The sequence below is a fragment of the Mercurialis annua genome, linkage group LG4, assembly GCF_937616625.2.
Source record: "Mercurialis annua linkage group LG4, ddMerAnnu1.2, whole genome shotgun sequence".
Lineage (NCBI taxonomy): Eukaryota > Viridiplantae > Streptophyta > Magnoliopsida > Malpighiales > Euphorbiaceae > Mercurialis > Mercurialis annua.
In genome coordinates this window covers 14,261,885-14,280,963 of record NC_065573.1, presented here as the reverse complement: position 1 = coordinate 14,280,963, position 19,079 = coordinate 14,261,885, and the positions used below count along the sequence as shown (strand labels likewise).

The following is a 19,079-nucleotide window of genomic DNA, read 5'->3' as shown; positions in this document are numbered from 1 at the left end:
GACCCCCAAATCAGTTAAGTCAACTTTGGCTTTCTTTTTTCTAGACTTGGGTTTCTTAATGGGTGTGATTGTGGAATAATTACATTTTGGAACATGAGGAGACTTATACTTAAATTTAGGGCGAACTTTTTCTAGAAATAGTTGGTATGGCAGGTGCTTATATTTTTCCTCCCAGATTTTATCCCATTTTTTATAAAAATTAGACCGAGCTACTCTCCTATGTTCTTGCATTTTAAGGTTCATTCCTGGGCGATCTAAAGGGTCGAATTTGAATTTGTAAAAGCGTTCAAAACGAGAAATTTCAAAATGATAGCCGATAATACCTGTGAAAGATTGTCTTTTTGGGGCCTGCAAAAGAAATAAATCGGCATGAGTAGGTTTTCTGTTTAAAGGAGGTAAATCGAAATTATGAAGAGAAAGAATTTCTTTGGGCGATAAATCAAAATATGTTTGGACGATGGAAGTCCACCAGTCGGTGAATCCAGGAGTACAAATGGGATTGACAGAAGGGCGAGAAAGTTCGGATAAAGGGGGGAGATAGGCTTTGTTTAGACGGTTTATGTACTGGAGCTCGGTGAAGTTTTCTATAGAAGTTATGTGGGTCCCGCGGTTATTGAAGGCGATCAATAAAGGACAGGGAATTCCTTGGGCGAAACCTAGTTGGCGAGACACGTAATTCGGACAGTAGGGTTCAATTCCACTACGATCGTAATCCAGTCCGACTATCAAGTTTCTCGATTTAAGGGCACTTCCCCAGTAAGGACCGCCGAGTTTTAATCTAGGATCCGCCTCGAGGGCCCCTTCCATATTCTCAATGTCCCATCCGGCGAAAAGCCAAGATGGGGGATAGGTGAGCTGAAGAGCAGGACACATCATTTCTGGCGATCTTATCGCATGGTTGTTGAAAACCTGAAGCACGTCAAGTATGTGAGGAAGTCGGGTGCCGGCCGAGATTAGTTGAAAACCGCACAGCTCGGCCTTGATGGGTGGGCCGACTTCGAAAAGTTCTGGGAAGTACATCGCTAGCAACAGTTGGGCGATCCAAAGAGGGCCACCTGGGCACTTGAAGGTGCGAGGGTCTTTAAGAGGCACGATATCGCCTAAGGAGCGATATAGGTGAGCTAGAATAAATTCGCCCAGGTTGCATCGGCGTCCCTCGGCAAGTGCCGCAGCTAACATGAAGCAGTCTTCAGTAACCCGGAAAGAAGGAGTGCACAATATGTACTTGGCAAGAAAGAAAGCCAAAAAGGCGATATGCTCCTTTTGATCAGGCTTATACGGTTCTTCGCCCATAAATAACTTTACAAAGGGGCCGTAACTCTTCTGCGCCTTTGACAGGTTGAACTTCGGGCACTCGGCGTAGAGGTTTGGGGTGATACGTTTGCCGTTGATAGGGATGTTCAGCATTAGTGCCAGGTCGAGCAGAGTAATGGTCATCGGCCCAGACTTAAAACAGAAACAGTTGATCGCGCTTGACCAGTAGAGTGATGCCCCCATGATATAATGTTTTGCGATGGGCCTGCTCGCCTTGCACAATTCTATTAGATCAAAGATCCCTATGTCCATCCACAGTTGGTGATAGTGGGGGGAGAGTCTGACTACCCAATTTGAAAAACCCGTGTGTTCAATCAGCCAGTTTCTGAAGGTGGTGCTAACCCACACTGATGACTGATGGGGTAAGGAGAACCTCAGAAGTGCATTCTCGTAAAAGGGGGAGGCTAGGTCACAAAGATGGCTGGGTGAGGTTATGATTGGACCGACACAAAGTTGATTGTCGCCAGCATCGGTGATTACCTTAAACTCGGTGTTCGGGGCATTGGTTCGGACTTCGTCAATCTTGGCCGATACTTGTTCAGCAAGGTTCATGTTTGGGGCAGCCATAGTAACTGCAAATCAAGAAAACACTTCTGTAAGGCGAAAATTTAAAGAGGGCGATCCTAGCATAAAAGGACGAGGATGAGAACTTACCAAAGCAGACTTAGCGAAGAGCTGGGGATTGCTTAGAGAGAGAAAGCTTCACAAATGCAGAGAGAGTAAGTGAGAGAGAAAATGAAGTGTTGTTTTTCTTAAAAGACAAAATGGAAGGAAGCCGAAAGGTCGTGGAGCCAAAGCGTGACATCGTGGGGGACAGCTGGTGGTGATGTGGCACGAAGGGGGTACCGAGGAGTCAATAGATGCGCACCCCTTTGGTTTTGTCTCTCAGAGTTTCGGGCCTCGTTGCTGGGCCAGTTGAGGAGAAGAACAAGCCCAAAAATAATTGTTTCAGGCTTGTTGGGGGCATTGTTTACACCAGCCCAGGAAATTGCTGGGTAGAACTTCATGCGGGCTTATTAGGGATTCAGGCCCAACAAAAAACCTTTTTATTATTGCTTTTTCTGTTTTATAGGAATTTGTAACTCATTAGGAGTGATTTTCTATTAGAGTTTTAGTCTTAGTTGGATTAGGAGTCTTGATTATGAGGAGCTATAAATAGCTCAGAGATTCATTATTTTTGTATCAACAAATCAATCAATCAAAAACCAAGCCCAGTGCTTTTTATCTCGCAATCTCCGGATTGTTTTAATTTAGGAGTAGTTTTCGGTATTAATCTCGCCTGAGTTCATAACTCCCAGATTATTACTCTTTAGATCACGTGGTTAAGTGTTTTTAACCAAACAAGCCCTGCGAATATCTACATAGGTTCGTTAAAGCATCAAACCTCAAACCGATCCCGATTATAAATTCAAAGATTCGAGTCCGGAATATTTCCAGGCGAACAGTAACATATGGAAATCTCTTAGTGGCGAAAGTAAATTGAAAAACGCCTGAAAAATTCCCTCCCAAAAAACACGTAGATAACGAAGGACTACTAAACAACCATAAAGATTAAACAGAGGTTGAAAGGAGGAGATGGACTAAGGATGATACACAGTTGACTTAGTCGAATCAATCAACTGGTATCAGATGAACCAGACACTAGTCACCAGACCCAGAGTCAGGATTAATAGATAAGGTTTGTAACCGAATTATCTATCTAAACCCTAAAAGATAAAATTCTCATCTTAAATTAGAGTTCAAAATGAGGGCAAACACACAAAGATGACCATAAGACAATGATTAAACCGTATAAATAGGGGGTCCATGCCAAGGTATAAACCCTAATTTCATTCTCTTTAACTATCTGACTTATCTTTGATCTACAAGATATATATCTTGGCATTAGAGTGTGGTCGGACCAAACCAAGTCTCACTCATTTTGACATGTGCTTGTGATCTCAGATCATCAAAAGAGGATTCACCACTATTGAAGAACCACATTATGTCTCGAGATTAAATATGTCCTTTTTAACTTTATTGAGTCAATTAAATCTCCAAACTTGTATTTTTTTGGTGAATTAAGTCATTTTGCATTTTAACAGATCCCTAAATTTGTATCTCGAAAGCTAAATAAGTCACATATTTGAAAGGGTTATTGAACTTAAAGTAAAAGAGTTTGGAGACCTAATTGCCCAAAATAGTTAAATGGACTTATTATATCACATGACACAATGACCATTTTTTTCAAATTTAAACGTTATGAAAGTTTTAAAATGGGTATTGAAATTTATTTTATTACAAAATAGATATTGAACTATATGAAACGTTACAAAATGAATATTTTCAGCCACTTTTTATTGACATGACTTCTTCCTTCATTCAATCAGTAGAAAATACGTGACTGAAAGTGCTCATTTTATAACATTTCAGTCCCCCCTACTTGTTCATTCGCAATTACTACCACAATAAAAAACTCATTTTATAACAATAAAAAATTCAATACTCATTTTGAAATTTTCATATAGTTTAGTATCATTACAAGTTCAATACCCTGAATTGAGTAAATATTCCAAAAAAGTTCTTATCCGCGTTTTCATAGTCAAATTTCAATTCACTTTCTTTTGTTCAATCTCCTCCACATTTTCCCTCTTTTTTCTTCTTCTTCTTCCTCCCTGTTCTGTTAACCTAATACTCGTAAATCATTTCTTTAAATTTTTTCAATGACTTAGATTCAGCTACTGATAATGAAAGCAACTGTCAACTATCAGGTTCCGCTCCCTCAACTCTGCCCTTGTAGTAGCAGCAGCAGCACACTTTTTAATCACAATTACCAATTCTCCAAACGAAGAAGAAAATACAATTCTCTAATCTCAAGAAATACAAAATCCCGAACCGTCGTCGGCAGTGTTGAATTGAAACAGATTGCCGATGACGAAGGAGAAGAGATTTCACAGCCCATTTCTTCAAATTTCACATCATCATTTGCGGAAGAAGATCCAATGGTACATAAATTACGGACGCAGCTAGGAGTGCTGCACCCAATCCCGTCTCCGCCGCCTATTAACAGAAACATAGTTGGATTGTTCGTGTTTTTCTTCTTTGTTGGAGTTGCTTTTGATAAGCTGTGGACTTGGAGGAACCCTAAAAACAGCAAAACCAGTAGTAGTAATAATAATAAGCAAGGGGGTCCGTGGCCTCAAGTACCCACTAGTTTTTCATTGTTTTTGGAGAAGGATTTGCAGAGGAAGGAGTCTGTTGAATGGGTGAATATGGTGTTAGGCAAGCTATGGAAGGTTTATAGAGGTGGTCTTGAGAATTGGATAATTGGGTTGTTACAGCCTGTTATTGATAATCTACAAAAGCCTGATTATGTTGAGAGAGTTGAGATCAAACAGTTTTCTTTGGGTGATGAACCTTTGTCTGTTAGGAATGTTGAGAGACGAACTTCTCGACGATCTAATGATTTGCAGTAAGTTTGCTTTTCTTTAATTTCTGAATACTCATGTAAAATGCAACACATTTTGATGAATATCTGGGATTCATGACCAAAACTTGAGCAAAATCTCAAATATTTAGGTTTCTCAATTTGAACATGTCCTTTTGTTCTAATTAGTATTCTATTGTACATAATGTAGGTGTAGTTTCTACATCTACTTCAGAAATTGATCGCCAACTCCATGTTTTATTGAGTTTTATTATCTTTTGAAAATGGTTAGGTATCAAATAGGACTCAGATATACCGGCGGTGCACGCGCTCTGCTAATGCTTTCCTTGAAGTTTAGCGTTATTCCTATTGTTGTACCCGTTGGTATTCGAGATTTTGACATAGACGGTGAACTGTGGGTCAAACTGCGGTTAATACCAACTGCACCTTGGGTGGGAGCTGCTTCATGGGCTTTTGTGTCTCTTCCAAAGATCAAATTTGAACTATCACCATTCCGCTTGTTCAATTTGATGGGTATGTCATAATTCAGTTTATGCAAAGGACTTAATTCATCATATTCTTTTTCTTTGTGTTGGTAATATCTTCAAATTTGATTTTCATGTTTTTCAATAACTATCTATCTTACTAAATTATGGTTGCCTCACAATTGAATGATCAATGATTATTGGCTTTCTCTTGTTCTCATTAGTGCATAACTTTACTGCTTTTTTTTTTAGGAATTACTGTTTGCTTTTAAGTTTCCGAAGCAATATTTGATCATAAAAAGTGGACAAAAGTGGTTATGAACTAAGTACATATTAAATATTCTATATGTGAATAAGTTAATGATCTTATTCTCAAAAAAAAAAAAAGTTAATGATCTTTCTAGGAGTCACTGGGGCTAATTGATTTAGCCGAAGCTAAGGGACTATAGCATCCATTTCTCACTCTGTTACTCTCACAAATTATCCTGTAGTAATTCTTCAGTTGTTGCAGTGTGATTTTTTTGCTTAACACGTCTTCAATGTTTAGCTATACATTGTCAAGTAAAATTATTCAAATTGTTGGTTTTGATGAAGTTGGTTGGTCAAAATGTGGAGTGTACTGAAAGGCCCGGCTTTATCCTTGAAAGTTGTCATATTTTCTGAAGAGAATGCTAAGTGCCGATTAGTTCATGTGTCTGCAGTTTTGATACTAGAGTAATATGAGAAATTGGCAACGACTAGTTTGAAAATTTTATTATATGATTGGTCAAATGAATGTGAATGTCGAGAAAATGATGCATCTGATGCAATACTGTTCGTTATTGTTTATTTCTTTGAAGATTCTAATGTGTGTTTATTTTCTCATCTCTCTGTGCATTGGGCATCTCCAGCAATACCTGTTCTCTCAATGTAAGTAAATTTTTGTGTCAATAACAAATGATAGTTTTACCATCTTTTTCTTTTCCTTTTAATTTATCAAACATTAGTTAAATTTCACCTATGTTTAGAAGGTAAGTTCTCAACATTTTATTCAATCAATCAATTTAAGATACAGGAGTTCTTGAGGAAGCGCTGTTTGTTCTACTTTGACATTTAAATTCTTGTGTTCTACTCTTTATACTTGACATGATACTTCATTGGAATTTCAACTCTTTGTTGGCCTAGCTTTCTGGTGGCGTTTGAGAGGCACTCATATAGCACGGAAGACTTATTTTAAATATACTAATTTAAGTATTTGCAACATTTATTTTGTATTTAGTTGGGTTGAGTTGTTAATATAGAATGAAAGCATCAATATCAATTACTTCCTCTCCTCTGTCTCAATAGAGTTGTCCACTTTTTTTGTATTACGCAATTTAAAAAAACACATTTGATATTATGAATTTCTACAAATTTTTCTCTATTTTTCTTACTAACTTTATTTAATATAGTCACTAATTCTCATTTCCTTGCATTTTTCAATAGATAGCAATACATACTAGCTCATTAGTGGATTTTAAATAAAGGCAATATAGAAAAATCAATTTTAAAGGTTGTTGTTTACTAAAAATGGGTAAGAGTTTTGGAAAAAAAGAAAAGAGAAAGTGGACAATTCTATTGGGATAGAGAGAGTACAAGTTATGAGTGTGAGTTTGAATTCCAAACTCCATCAAATTTGAAATGCATATTGGTAAAATAGTGGTATTAAAATCACATGGCTGGTTTCCTGGTTCTTTTCCTTTATTTATATGTTTTTGGGTTTTAAATAAAATTTTGCACTATACCATTTCATAATGTGAATAGATTTGCTAACTTATATGTTCTTACTCATGCTTTGTAATTTTTTGTGCTAGATCTTTGGAGGTATCTGGTTCTTATTTCAGCAACTCATATATTTTATTGGATCCTTTTAGGTTTTTGACAAAGCTTCTGACTGAGGATTTGCCGCGATTATTTGTTCGTCCAAAGAAGATTGTATTAGATTTTCAAAAAGGAAAAGCAGTTGGCCCTGTTGCAAATGATTTCAGATCAGGAGAAGTGCAAGAAGGAAACAATGATTTTGTTGGAGAGCTGTCAGTTACTCTTGTAGATGCTCGGAAACTTTCATATGTCTTCTATGGTATAATTACTTTACTCTTTCTCTTGCATGTTGATTTATGTGTAAATGTTATGCTAGCCTGTTCTGCCTAATGGGAAGTGAAACTAGATTTCAGTTTTTATTTTCTGTCTAGTGTCATTGTACTGGAAGTGGAAAGTTTATATTGATGCTCAAAAATATGTTTCTTAGTTTCTAGCAATGGTATTGGCGGCTTTCACACCAAATCATTTTTAATTTAAAAGCTGATGGATAGCGATGAATACTGTTACAATGGATATATGTTGGTATGCCTGTCATGCCTGTCGCGGTTGTGGTGGTGCTAATAGACATCGTTTGCTTATGGTGGTGGTGGTGCTAATAGATATTGTTTGCTTATGGTGGTGATGCTAATGAAGTGGCGTCTAGTTTTGATTCTGCTGGTATTGCTGCTCACTGATTACAACAGTGGGGTGATCTCTTGATTTTTTCTAAAAGATTACATTGATCTCAGTACTAAACTCTTAATTTCTTTTAGGAAAATGATTTGTCCTGATAGCCTCAGATGTCTCTCTTCCTTGTGCTCATCTCGTTTCTATTCCTAATATCTAATTTCTTTCTCATTGGGTTTCTCGCTTCTTTAAAATTTTCATTTTTTTGGAGCCTTACTTCAGTATTCAATTTTAGTTTGTACTAACTTCTATAAAAGTTTACATGGATAAGGTTTTGATATGCATTATGGTAACTTAAAATGACTTTCATGGTATCCGGCCAGTGACATTAAACTAATTACATTTATGGCTCTTTTAAGTTGATATGGCAATTTTTTTGTTTGGTGAGTTGATAGTAGGGTGTTCAAATATGAGTTATGTAAACCATGAACTCTGAATAGGATAGCATTTCTAGTGTAATATTTGATCATTCCAAAGATTTTTTAAATTTTGGCTCACTATAAAAATGAACTCTTCAAAATTTATAACCCACATAGCCCAAGTTGTACTACACTCCTAGTTGATAATACATACGTACGTGTACTACATACATATATACATACATATGTATACATCCATCTATATATATGTATGTATGTATGTGTATATATATATATATCATATTATCATGTATTTTTTCTCTTTGGATGGCATAAGCTCTAACCGACATGTCACCACTGTGTTTTTCTCTACTGTAACAAACTTTGAGAAAATGGGTGAATGCCTTTCTCTTGAGGATCCTTTGCATTAAACAGTGATCACTGATCAGTGTACAATCTAAATCAGGTAAGAAATAATATACAACTTATACATTCGACTAAAGTGATTAGTGTACAATCTAAATTAGGTAAGAAATAGTATACTACTTATACAGTTGACTGATTCTAAACTATTTTAGGTAATATATGCAACTGCATCGTAAGAAGAATCACTTGATTCTAGGAAGAATGTCTAAAATTAGAATCATTAATTAGAGCCTCAAATCATGCAATTAATTCTTTAGTTTTAGCGACAAATTATGCCCTCAGTATTCCCTTAAATGATGTTGGATGATTAATAAGTGTCAATTTGTCAACAACAACCTGATGACAGTCTCGGGGAAGAACATTTATACATATCACACCCCACCCTCGTCCTTAAGAATGTCCTTCATGTACCAAAACTATCGACCAACCTTATTGCTATCAAAAAAACTTACTCATGATCTTTAATGTTATGTTGTTTTCACTCAATCTTAGTGTAATTCAGGATCATGACTTGAAGAGGAGGATTGGACTTGATTCTAGGCATAATGTGGATAATCTAAATCCAAAATGGGAGCCACAAATCATGCAATCATTTCCTGAATTGTAGCCACAGATTATGCCATTTATATGCTGATCACCAATGAATGTTTCCCTGAATATTTTTTCTTTGATTTTCACTTCAATGTTCTCTGCTTATATCTCCCTTTTCAGGTAAAACTGATCCATATGTTGTTCTGAGCCTTGGAGATCAAACAATTCGTAGTAAAAAGAACAGTCAAACAACTGTAATTGGTGCTCCTGGAGAGCCAATATGGAACCAGGTGATGCTTCTAAGTTCTTGTTTATGCAATGTAATGTGTTTCCTGCATATGGATATGTATTTTATCCCCACAAGAAACATTCAAAACTTAAATTCATTTAAACTTGAAGCTGTAAGGTTTCCTTAATTAATTGTTTTGTGTTTTTGGCAGGATTTTGATATGCTTGTTGCGAATCCTAGGAAACAAAAATTATGTATTCAAGTGAAAGACTCCCTTGGATTTACTGATCTGACTATTGGAACTGCAGAGGTAAATAGCTAATTTCTAAAACAGAATATACTGAATTTTAAAGTAGTTGAGGTACTGAAAAAAGCATCACTGATTGTGTGAAAGGTTGACCTGCTGTGGTATATAAATGTCGTTGCTTCAGATATAAGTTGAATTAACCCCATTTTCAAAACAAATTACTTATGTGCTCAGACGTTATGCTTAGTGGATTTTTGGGTAAAAAGGCTTTATTGACACAACTGATTTTCAAAAGTAAGGATAATGCACCGCAAAAGAAATTTATGAACAATACCAAATCAACCGTTCTAGTTCCCGTTTTAACTTTAGTTGACTTTTTTTTAAAAAAATTGTATATGTTTGTTAAAGCACTTATTTAGGGGTGATAACTTTGAAAAGCTCAAAATACCACTTAATGTATAGTAAATTATTTTGAGATTTTAAATTTTTACTTATGTTTTACTATCAAACTCAGTACAGTAACTTATCCAACACTCAGAAAGTAAGAGGCCACTTGATAACTCAACTTAATACATAATTTAAAATTTTCAGCACTTATTTTGTGTTTGGGTTAGATTCCATTTTAAAACCAATTGGTGTTAAGTGCAGATGCCCAACCGATATTTAAACACATGTCCATTCACACATACAATCAATGTGCGATACTCCCACTTCAACACTCCCCCTCACGCATAGTGTGTCCGGGCCGAGCAACCAATCCTCGCTCATGCATCTCACATGGTCGGGTCAAATTAAAATTGTGTGAATAAATAAGGATGTGATACCATGTTAGATTCCATCTTAAAACCAACTGGTGTTAAAGTGGAAATGCCCAACCAATATTTGAAACACACAATCAATGTGGGATACTCCCACTTCAACTATTTGATAATGCAAATTAAATTCAACATAAATTTATCAAAAACAACTTCAAATTTGAAATTTTGACTTTAATTTCTACTGAATTTTTAGTTTGCTAGTTTTTTTTTTTTAAAAATGCTTTATTAAAATGACTTTAAGGCCCTCGCTTTATTATTAAATTATCACTAATAAATCATAACCCCGTTTTTTTTCTATATATATTTTAAGTCGGTCTCTATATTGACTATTATTTCCTTATATTCATATATTTATAAACGGAGACTTGACCATCTTAAGTTTCCGTTTACAATGCCCTGATGCTGCCAACATTTATTTGACTTTTCTGTCTAGTATATTTCTTAGTTCAACAACCTGTATTTCTTTTCCTTTTCTGAAGACAAAAAGTAAAACCATGCCTGAACAATAGTTAAGTGCACAAGTAAGTTGGCTCACAAATTAAATTGAAGAAGAACTGTGGGATATTGAGGACATACAATAAAAGGAGAGATGGAGTTGGGTTGATAATTCCAGAACCAAGGACACTTGAAAAAGAATCATATGCTAAAAAGTGACACACTGACACTGGTGGAAGAAGTATTTGCTCAAAAAAGTAGAAAAAAGATCAGAATTACATGTCATGCTTTATGGCCCCAGCATCAATGACTCATTTTGATTAGGAGGAAAGAAGATATTGAGTTGGATGACATGAATCAGCAATAGGATAAGACAGGGGTTTCAATGTTTCCTGAGAGAGCTTGAAAAATTTGTATGCAGAGACTGTCATGGTTGTGTCTGAGGATTGATTTGAAGCTTTAGCAACATAAGCAGATTGATTCTTTTGAGACCTATGGTGCAAATTCTTACAAGTTCCCTCCGCATTGGTTCATGACAATAATAGCAAACAACACCCCCTTGCGCCTAAAAGCGATTATCTTGGTTGCTCGGACCCCCTCCTTTGTTCCTTTTGAAAACCTTCTAGGCTCACCACCACGCCTTATGAGAGCACTGTTAGAGTGAGATGAGAAAACTGGTGAACTATTCTTAGAACGGAGAATTCGAGAAGGAGTTTCTTTCAATTATCGAATTTCTGGACTAGAAAGGATCTGAAACTTTACGGCTGCAAATTCTGGGCGGAGACCAGCTAAGATACTTATAACAGCAAGTTGTTCTCTCTGATTTTGCTGTACTGTAATATCAGAAGAGAGGTAGCAAGCAACGCATTAAGCTCATTATAAGTTTGTTTAAATTCAACAAGATAAGCTGTTTGAGAGTGATCCTGTTGTTTTTAACGATGAAAGTCCATGCACACATCATACATATGAGAATTATTCCATGAATTTCTTTTCCTTTTCTTATTGACTATTGACATATATTACTTCCTAAAATAGTTACATTCTAATATCCTCAAAAGTATATTTCAATAGTCCTTGATTAGTCTATGATGTTCTGTTTGCTATTTTTTCATTGAATTGCTCTTAAAAACATTTTTAATATTTGCCAGTTATATTTGGCTCGAGTATTGACTTGTTCATTATTGAAAATCAACGATTCTCCCAGATATCTGATAGTATTATAGAATCTACATATTCCTTAATCAAATTCAAATCCTTTGCCATCATTTTTTTCCTAGAGTTGTTGAAGTTTTTGGTAGAGTACAAACGGTCTTCACATGTAGATCAGGGGTGTTGTAGCATTGAGAAATTTTTGTGCACTATTCATTGAATGTCAATTAGCCTGTTTGTTTCCTTCTGGTTGCTGCTAGCAGAGAGTTTGCCTGTGTTCATTGGTCCTTGCTAAAACATGCCTGCATTTGTTATCCACTTCATGAAAAGAAATCTGGTTGGTCAGTTTTCTGAAGTTGATGTCTGTTTCCTTTTTAAGTATAGTATTTGAAAATTCAAATGTGTCCAGGTTGATTTAGGTTCGCTTCAAGACACTGTACCAACAGACAGGATTTTAGTTTTGCAAGGTGGTTGGGGACTGTTCAGAAAACGATCTTCTGGAGAGATTCTACTTCGACTGACATATAAAGCATATGTTGAGGATGAAGATGATGACAAATCTGCAGTGGAGTCTATTGATACAGATGCTTCAGATGATGAATTGTCTGATTCTGATGAATTAAATGTGCCTTTGGATTCAATGGCTAGGGAATCTTCTAATGAATCTGATAAAGAGTCATTTATGGATGTTCTAGCTGCTTTAATAGTGAGCGAGGAATTTCAAGGGATTGTGGCATCTGAGACAGGAAGCAATAAAATTTTTGACGATGTCTCAGCTGCAGGACCACGTGGTCGTAATGCTGAATCAGTGCCTTCCAATACCAACAGCAGTTCTGAAGGTTCTGGAGGTATTTAACAGTTCTCCCATTTAAAGCAGGTTCAATTGAGTTTTTCATGACACATTTAAAATTTTCCAATCGCAGGATCAGTTATAGTTTGGCTTGCTATTTTAACAAGCATATTGGTGCTAATAGCTATCAGTGTGGACGGTTCTAGTTTCTTCAACCCTTAATATGCCAAAAATAGTATACAGATAGGTGGCTTAGTACTCCTGCTTAAGAAGGTGATTGATTCCTAAAGTTTTTATCTGCTTTATTTTTGCAATATATAGCTTGTCTTTTAACTTTTGTTTCCCAACTATTCAAATACTCCTGTGTTCCGTAAAGATTGGAAAAGTTATACTTTCACAGTAAATAAGAAATTAATTATTTATAGTCAATTTATTGTAATATTTCTGAAGTACCCTTGTAAATAATTTTAAAGTGAAACATTATGGATTAATTATTTACAAAAACCAAAGCAACTGTTCTAATTATTGCATTATAAGAATAATTTGATAATTTTGTCATTAACTAATATTAAAATAGCAACTTTTTCTATCTTTAAAGAACGGAGGTGGGTTTATTTTTATTTCTTTTCTTGTGCTTTTAACTTATCTAGGAATTGTTTTCAGGAGAGGAAATAGTTTTCATGACTTGAAAAAGGGGTAAGAATCAAATGGATGCCTTATCCCTTGGCAGCTATAGTATGAGAGGAATGGATACCGTATCTGAGGTAATTGTTCGTTCTCTTGGTCTGCTTAATCACATTGTTATTTCACATAGCATATATTTACTGATAGGCTATTTGGTAAAAGATAGTCAAAATGTTGAGCCTAAAAAATATTATGCATATCTAAGTTAAGATACAAGTCATCAAATGGCATTAAAAAAATTAATATCTAAACTTAAGTTTGATTTGTGCTATTTGCACTACATATCAAATATTCTTTGTAAGGCAGCAACACAATTTTCTTTCTTTACTTATTTTTTATTTTCTCTTGTTCGTTACACATAATATAAACTACCCTTTACATGAAGGTAATTGAAATGATGTTGTTTATTTTGGTTTTTTACTTTTTATAGTACCCATTAAAATTGGTTTGAAAATTCAAAACACTATGCGAGTCTAAGTATTCACCTCATGAGTTACAAAGTCATATACATTCTGTTAAGATAATAATATAGTTGGAGTCTCATCCAACAACTTGACCTATGGGTTGGATTGGTTGTTTGACATTATAACTGAGGCTCTATGATCTATTAGTCTAGAGTTTAATAATTGACAATCCTCATTTGGTTGATTACAATATTTGAGCACAAGGTGGATGGGCATGTGTGCTTGTTTGTTCATGCTTTAAGTCCATTGTGCATTTACATGTGAATTGTGTTAAATACTATAGTTGGAGCCTCAGTCAACAACTTCAACTATTGGGTCGATTGGTTATTTGAAAAGCTCTAACAGTTCTATTAAGATTGAAAATGAATATTTTTATCTTTGAATTAACATGCAAATATGAACAAAATATCTAAAATAGAATCATTGTCTTTTTTCATTAACACTGAGCTTGAAATTTAATTTAAAAGAAGCTTGAAAGCGGAATTCGGGGCTAATTGGTTTTGAGAGCAAACCAACTGAGAGCTCCACCCCATTAAAGTCTAATAGGACTAAACAGTCTAATAGCATATTCCAAAAAAAATAGCATAATTCTTCATCATCGTGGTCAGCCAACAAAATAATAAAATGAGAGTTTATGATTCAGACTAGAAATTTAAAAAGAACTTTGTAATTGCATGCTTTTTAAAGCTATCCACAACTTTAGGATTCTCTTGGAGCAAATGAGGAATTAGGGATTGCAAGTGCTGGATAATGTTGATAATTTTTTTTTTGATGAATTGGTAATGTTGATAATTCATTTGCAATTTTCAAGGCCTAGAAGAATGAGCTCTGTTTTAATTTTTTCAATTTAAAACTAATCAACAGAAGCAGAGATATGTGGCTATTAGTCGAAAAAAATTAATCTTGAGATAATTGTGCAGTTGAGTTGAATATTTACTCTAACTAAATCTAGAATAATATCATTTTGAGAAAACAGCTACACATATTAAGTGCAGATATGACATGGAGCGCTAAGAGCACCATCCGTCGTATATCTTTACAAGTAGATAGATACCAACACTTTATTCAGCTAAGAACAAAAAAAATTAATCAAATAATTGAAATGTTCTTGACTGTGGTAGCGATATTGTGGTAACTGAGAATGGTGGTAATAGTTGTTAATATCAAGGAAGGACTCTAAAACTGCGGGTCATCTTTTTTTTTTTTTCCTCCCTAGAGAATACATTCTATGGACATTCAGCTTAAATCAATTTTGAAAAAGTAGATATACGATGAAAATGACTTGGAGTCAATATGATTTGAGCAGCTATCAGCTATCTTAGATGCGCCCTTAACAAAATATTTGCAAATGTTACTTTCCTATAATACAAGAAGAAAACCATTTCCAATCAAACTCATTTGTTTTCAGAGTTTCTGTGAAATATGAAGAACCGCATAGGAAAAAGTTACTTCATTTTCTTTCCGTTTTAATGCTAAGTGTGACTCTTGGATTGCAAAGTTAACTGTGATTATTAGATTCTTGTGGCTCTTGGATTGCAAAGTTAAGTGTGATTATTAGATTCTTGTGACTTTTGGACTCTTCAAATTATACTGTCATAATTATCATTATCATTAACACAATTGTCAAAAAAACTCAACTGACAGCTGGACACTTCTTTAATACATGACATACACAGAGTTAGTATACAAAACAACCCTCAAAATAGTTAATACTTCGTGTCTTTCTTCTTCGTTCTTCTTTACAAACCGTTCTTGAACGTTTGATTTTTCATTATTCTTCATGTTCTAATAATCTTATTGTTCTAAGGAGATCGTTCTATTAGGCCAAGCAAAGCAATTTGTTTTTCTTTGTATTCTTCTTTTTCTCAAGTGTCAGTGCAATTTCATGAATACGATCGGGATCATGTGTCCATATCTGTGTCCTGTCGTGTCGACACGGGTACAGCAAGGCAAATTGGAGAGTCAAGTAATATAGATTACAACATGGCATTGTGCGGAATTCATGTCACGACCTTAACCCTTGTGTCCTCCATACTATTCCGAGTATTGATACATTGTTACTCGTGCAAGAGTTCTCAAAAATTGGTCACCAAAGTTGGAACAAGATCTTTGTTTACTGAAGGCATAGAGAGAAACAAATTCAAGCTGCAACTTAATTGAAAATTGGTCTCTTCGGCTGGTTTTGTGTACTTGTTAATCCTTCTCCAAAGATCTTGGTTGTAACAAGTTCTGAATATTTTTCCACAAAGAGTAATAGTCTTGAACTAATAGATTCCTGTTGGGTAAGTTAGAAATGATTAATTCAAGCTGAAGCTTCCTGACACTGTTGTCTTTGTTAGAAAAACTTGTTTTAGATAGTCACATATAGCCTCTTCAGACCTATGAGGACGGAAAGAAAGAATAGGATGTGGTTCGATAGAACTTTTTTTTTGGTCAGTTAACCGAGATTTCATTTAAAAAGGCTAAAACGCCCACCAACAACAACCTAACTCTGCTAATACAAGCTGTTACACCCAACAGCTATTAACATCAGAGTCTAAGCTAAGATTAAGTCTACTACAAACAGCAAACCTAACTTTTTTGATAACTTCACTTTCCTTTGGCCTGCAACCTTTGAAGATTGCATTGTTCCTCTCCATCCAGATGTAATAAACAGCAGCACAGAAGGCCAACCTGCACAGACTATTCCTCACATTCCTGCCTTTAAACTTCCTGGAAAACCAACTGATCTCTACTCCATCTTAATGGATTTCTGAGGATTCCACAACCTTTAAGAACACCCCTCCATACAACATCAGAGAATTTACAGGAAAAAAACAGATGCACAACTGTTTCAGTTCCATCATTACATAAAGCACAGCAAGGACTGTTGACAGAACCCCAACTGTAGAGCTTGCTTCTTGTGTTTAGACCCTTCCGGATAGCAATCCAGGTTATGAAACTATGGCGAGGGATACAGGGTCTCTCTTTGCTGCTTCCATTATGAATTAAGAATATGATTCGGTTATCTTTGGCAGCCCAAATAGGTCACTCTTTGCTGCTTCCATTATGACCCCTTTGCTCCTGACCCGTGATAAATGTCTCCAGTTGAAAGTCGCAAGCAGCATCATTTTTCAGTGAATTTGATACAAATATTATTATATTTCATAATTAAAAAGGCTACGAGACTATGGCTTCGATACATAGCAAAATGGCTTTGATAAATATTAGTAGTTTATATTTTCACAACATTTGACTGCTTTTTTAGAATATTAATTTTTTCTTCTTGTTTCTTTGTTATTGTTCTTTTCTTTTTAAGTTTTGTCCAATTAACTATATTATTCCATATACTAGGGTAGCATACAATTTTTGATTCTTCATAAACTATAAAGCTCCAAAAGCAACATGCCTATTATTTTCGTGTATGTTGGTTGCATGCATACATTTAAAGAGCCTGGGAATGGGATAAAAGATACGAGGGCAACATTTTCTGAAAATATATTTTGCCCATTCCCAAATTTTTTAATTTATTGTCATAAAATATCTTAATGTTTCACGTTTTTTGCGATTTAAGCACATTCTATCAAACGTTCCACTTTTTTCCTAAAAAAATAAAATAAAAATCTCACCTCGTATCCCAACTGTTCTAAATTTTTCATCCTATAGCCAAGTACCCTTTTATGCATTATTTTTCATAAAATTGATGTCGTATTGGCGGCTTTGAATGACCAAAACGACATCGTATAAGGTATTTAGGCTCTAAATGCCACAAAATAAAAGGTTGAACTTTTTTATGCTACAAAATAAAAAGTTAGGATATGTGGTACCACGTTTGATAGAATGTGTTTATATTCAATAAAACACGAAAGGTGAAGATATTTTATGACAATAACCCATTTTTACACAATATAAATTGTTTACTTCTTTTTCTTGGCTCACTAAAGGTTCATTACAGCCTTTCAGGTTCTATTGCAGGTTGTGCAGTGATCCCCCCTACTCGCATCACATGATACACATTATTGATAATAAAAGAGGACTATTCTTTCGGCGGCGGCAGCAAATTTTTGATTATATAATTTTTGGAGGTTTCACAAGTGATTTAGTTTAGTTTTTATGTGTTATCTATTGAACAAAGGGTCAACGCGCCCTCTAAATTTGTGACACAGGATCATCTAACCCATTTTATACTTTTTTGAGCAACTAACCCCAAAACTCTTCATTTTTGGGTCAAATAACCCATAATTGTATTTTTAAAATGCGTAAAATATAAATCGGAGGTGAAGGATGCAAAAAAATAATTAGATATTTTCCTAATTGTTGCGGTATAATAATTTTAAATCTATTTTTTAAAAATAAAAATATAAATTATGGGATTATTTGACCCAAAAATAAAGAGTTTTGGGGTTAGTTGCTCAAAAAAGTATAAAACAGGTTAGATGACCCCGTGTAACAAGTTCAGGAGGCGCGTTGACCCTTTGTTCGTTATCTATTTGGGTTAGTTTACTCAAAGCTCAGTGATTTTTAAGCATAGGTTATATTTATTCAGTTTAGGTTCTTTCAATTTTTATTTTATCCTCCAAAGTCAATTTGTCATTGTATTTTTGTTCTTGACATATTTTCTTTTAGAACTAAAATTAGTTATTTTACTTTTTTTTTCTTTGGAGTAAATTATTTTAAAATTTCTTATAGTGCATTGGTTGAAATGTCTTTTTAGTACCTATGATAGTGTTTTCGATATTGGGAAATGTTATTAATGCATATCTACATTTTCTTATCATTGATACTAACCATTTATAATGACATTTACATATAGGGAAATGTTGTATCTTTTGGGATTATTGGTAAAATTATTATGAACTTTAGCTTATTTTATACTTATAACATAAACTTTAAATCTTGGTAATGACATTATTTTTTGTTTTGCAATTCTGAAAACCGATCAATTTTTTATAAAATAATATAGATGTGGGTGTCAGAATTTTCGTATTATGCTCATCGGAAAATAGTTTGGTATTCCAAATTGTAAAAAAATTGATAATTTGTGTTTGACATTGTCACGATATAAAATTCGTATTGTTCCAAAACATGTTAAAATTTATAATTTAATTTGTATTTAATCCTATAGTTTATAAAGAAAGTCACAAAAATACCACAAAATAACTCGGGTTAATTCCATAAAAAATCACGAACTTTACATGAAATTTCATTTTAATCATGACCTTTAAAAGTTGTCATTTAAAGGCACGAACTTTCAGTTT

General features: G+C 34.6%; 1 protein-coding gene across 4 annotated transcripts; it reads left to right on the top strand.

Moving 5' to 3' along the window:
• Positions 1-3,887: 3,887 nt before the first annotated feature.
• LOC126677673 (synaptotagmin-2-like) lies at positions 3,888-18,476 on the top strand. Of its 4 annotated transcripts, none has more exons than XM_050372420.2 (10): positions 3,888-4,765; positions 5,013-5,254; positions 6,096-6,114; positions 7,098-7,303; positions 9,207-9,316; positions 9,467-9,565; positions 12,314-12,743; positions 12,828-12,967; positions 13,358-13,458; positions 17,777-18,476. In XM_050372420.2, exons 1-8 carry the CDS (start codon positions 4,041-4,043, stop codon positions 12,914-12,916), a joined length of 1,920 nt encoding a protein of 639 aa, XP_050228377.1. In that variant the 5' UTR covers positions 3,888-4,040; the 3' UTR covers positions 12,917-12,967; positions 13,358-13,458; positions 17,777-18,476. The 4 variants fall into 4 exon arrangements, with proteins under 4 accessions (XP_050228377.1, XP_050228375.1, XP_050228376.1 ...); XM_050372418.2 differs by having other exon boundaries at positions 3,895-4,765; positions 12,314-12,752; positions 17,797-18,476; XM_050372419.2 differs by having other exon boundaries at positions 3,895-4,765; positions 12,314-12,752; positions 17,785-18,476.
• Positions 18,477-19,079: the final 603 nt, after the last annotated feature.

Excerpts from the sequence above, each read along its gene's own strand:
- LOC126677673 (XM_050372418.2), top strand. The coding sequence starts at position 4,041 with ATGAAAGCAACTGTCAACTATCAGGTTCCGCTCCCTCAACTCTGCCCT. Across the intron at positions 9,566-12,313 it reads TGACTATTGGAACTGCAGAG|GTTGATTTAGGTTCGCTTCA; the intron begins GTAAATAGCTAA and ends AAATGTGTCCAG. Across the intron at positions 12,753-12,827 it reads CAGTTCTGAAGGTTCTGGAG|GATCAGTTATAGTTTGGCTT; the intron begins GTATTTAACAGT and ends TTCCAATCGCAG.